At 44.9% G+C, this 2,859-nt stretch overlaps 1 protein-coding gene across 1 annotated transcript; it reads right to left on the bottom strand.

The window, feature by feature from the left end:
- Positions 1–846: 846 nt before the first annotated feature.
- On the bottom strand, positions 847–2,467 carry LOC128276857 (11-beta-hydroxysteroid dehydrogenase type 2-like; the record flags this gene model as incomplete). The annotated part of the gene is made up of 3 exons (XM_053015315.1): positions 847–1,936; positions 2,001–2,212; positions 2,274–2,467. Coding segments are annotated over 3 exons (1,059 nt in total), but the record flags the coding sequence as incomplete, so codon positions are not given.
- Between the last annotated feature and the right edge of the window lie 392 nt (positions 2,468–2,859).

Below are 2,859 nucleotides of genomic sequence, written 5' to 3'. Positions count from 1 at the left end.
GAACAGTTTATATGGCGATTTTCAAAAACGGATGCAACGAATAACTCTACGTCCGTTGGTAGCTTCTCAGTTTGTGTGCTAAACAGTACTACGTACAACCTTTTGTTCAGTTAATATCAAATTTTCCACTAGTCTTTCGTTTCGACATTTCCAGTGCTCTACAAGTGCCAACATATTGCAAACTGCTCACATATTGCTAGGGCGCCCGGAGATGAAGCTGTTTAAAAGTGCAGTCAAAGTGGTTCCAAAACCCCTTTGAGCCTAAGATACGGTGCAACACAGTGCATTTAAGAGTTTTTTCACGCTTTTTATTCTGTTTGCTAGCATATCACTTCAACACATCAAAGTAGTTTCATTTATTTTATTACTCGATTCATCTAATCCACATCTCGGTTGAATGAATGATCCACCTTGATTAGTCGTCCATGGCTGCGACATTTCATTTTTCAAATGGAAACACTATGACCAGAATTTCTGAAATAAAATGTACGAATTCGCACATTAACGTTAAACCAAACGTATGAAAACTGTAAGCGTTATTTCTCTCTGAATTTTCCTCTGTATGTTACATATATAGTGTAATGGGTTTTACATTCATGAAAGCCAAAGTTTCATTTAAGTATGGCATGCTCCTGCGCACAATAATTAGATAATTAAATCTTGCGCATAAAAATGTCACGGTCCTGCGCACAACAGTCCCGTTCCGATCGTCGAGTAACTAAGATAAAAAATTTACTCGCACCGAGAAACTGATGGGTAATAGAGTTGAACAGAGTAAATGTAAGCTATTTTTGCTAAAGTTTAAAAAGTTATGAAACTACACAGAGATTACGGAGATGAATTTCTATCCAGTGCCACAGTTTTGGAGGTGTACAAACGTTTTAAGGAGGTGAGGGAAGACGTTAAAGAAGACAGGCGCTCAGAGTGGCCTATGACTTCAAAAAGGTATTTGAATATTGAAATTGAATATTGACATAAAATCAATCCTGCTTGTATATATTTTTGTATATTTTTGTATAATACTCATCGGCCATGGCTACATGAGTCGGGTTGAAAGGAACCCACCACGAGTCATTACAGGACGCAAAACCAAAATCGGCGCAGTTACTCCAAAGCATGTCAAAAGATGACCTGCAGCACTGCTTTGGGCAGGAGCGAATGGATTGGTGTAGGCTGCGCGTGTAAGTACATTGCAGGAGAAAAATAACAAAGTGTAAAAAATGCAAAATAAAACTGTTACAGCAAAAGTCTGTAAAATTATACGCCAGACCTCGCCACTTTGTTTAGTTGTCCGCACTGTACTCAGGCATAGCTAGAAAACGGCGAATTAGTTTGTCGCGCACAATGCGCGGTGTGAAAGCGAGTGCGGTGTAGTATGCCCAGTAGCGCCACGATTGGCATTTGTAGATCGCCTTCGGATGCTTATCGAACAGCGCGCCATGAACGCATTCCAGCAGTGGAGCCGGAAACGGTTCGATCGGGCGGCGTCTAAACAGTGTCACCGAGAAATCGCGGTAACGCTGGAAATAGGTCCCATAATAAAGCTGTTGCTCGGGCTTCATGAAGGACCACATTAAGTCGAAAAGTTGCGGTTGTCCGGAACAGATGTCCGAGTGAAACAGGACCGAGCCGGGCACAAGCTCGACCACCGGCGTATGATGGGGTGCCAGTTCGAGTCTCACAGCGGTACACCAGGCGTGTAGGGCTGCGTTTATGGCTGAGTAAACGCTCAATCCGGGAAGCGGTTGCTGACCGCAATGACTGGTGACGAGTACCAGCCGGCCGCGGTCCTGTCGTAGTATATCCAACAGCGGTATAGTAAACTGCAGCAGACCACTCAGATTCATCGACACCTGTCTTATGGTAATGGCAGGCAACTGCCTCTCTGCTTCGCCGATACACAACACACCGCTGTTGTTCACAATCGCGTACAGTCCTGCAAAAAGCCAATGTAACGATATCAAGTAAGCATTTCGGACCCGAGACCAGTGTGCACTTACGACAATCGCGGAGCTCTGTTTCGAACAGGTTTTGCACGGCATCGTGTGCATCCCAGATGCTGAATTGATGCTTTAAGTCAAGCATAAGTGGAATGAGGCGACCCCCCATAGCGGCCATTTCCGTCAGCTTCCTACGGCCCTCCGAATTTACGTTGAGGAATGTCGCAATCACCGTCATGTTGGCCTGCAAGCACGTGCGCGCCAGATTGAAGCTGGATCACGGGACAAGTAGGTTGCAGGTAAAACAAAGAACCAATGTTTTGTGCTACCTACCCAAGACCGGAGTCGCATCCGGTGATTATTACAACATGCTGCTGGTTCAGAGACGCTATAACATTGCTTCGGCTTCTGCGTACGCTGTATCTGCCTGCGGCAATTGCAATAGCGGCAACGAGGGACGCCAAGCCACAGAGCACGGTGAACAGCATCATTTCACCCACGCGAGCTCGGACGAGATGCTGGTAGCTCTAGAAGCAGAGGCCGGTAAACGGTAAATCACAAAATTACAAGAAATGATCGTTTAGATCAGCAAGTTTACAACTTAGGAGAAATCCCTCGAAATCTGGCACCGGTTAAGATGCGCTAAGATCACGATCGCGGATAATGTAGTTCGTTTAGCTAGCACGCCGACGCCGAGGAGAATAAAGCGGAATGAAATTTGAGTCAGAAGGTTTGCAAGAAAGCGACAGTGAAATGACACACACATTCTCAAACTTCCAGTTGGTCGTTATGGTTTTCTTACTCTCACCCATCGCTTATGTTTTGCTGGCAGTTTTACAGCTTCTAGAATGCACGCATCATTGGCTTTATGTGAACAGTTTATATGGCGATTTTCAAAAACGGATGCAACGAATAACTC

This window comes from Anopheles cruzii, unplaced genomic scaffold (genome assembly GCF_943734635.1).
Source record: "Anopheles cruzii unplaced genomic scaffold, idAnoCruzAS_RS32_06 scaffold02716_ctg1, whole genome shotgun sequence".
Lineage (NCBI taxonomy): Eukaryota > Metazoa > Arthropoda > Insecta > Diptera > Culicidae > Anopheles > Anopheles cruzii.
The sequence above is the reverse complement of the archived record's forward strand: the minus strand, read 5'-3'. Positions and strand labels throughout refer to the sequence as shown.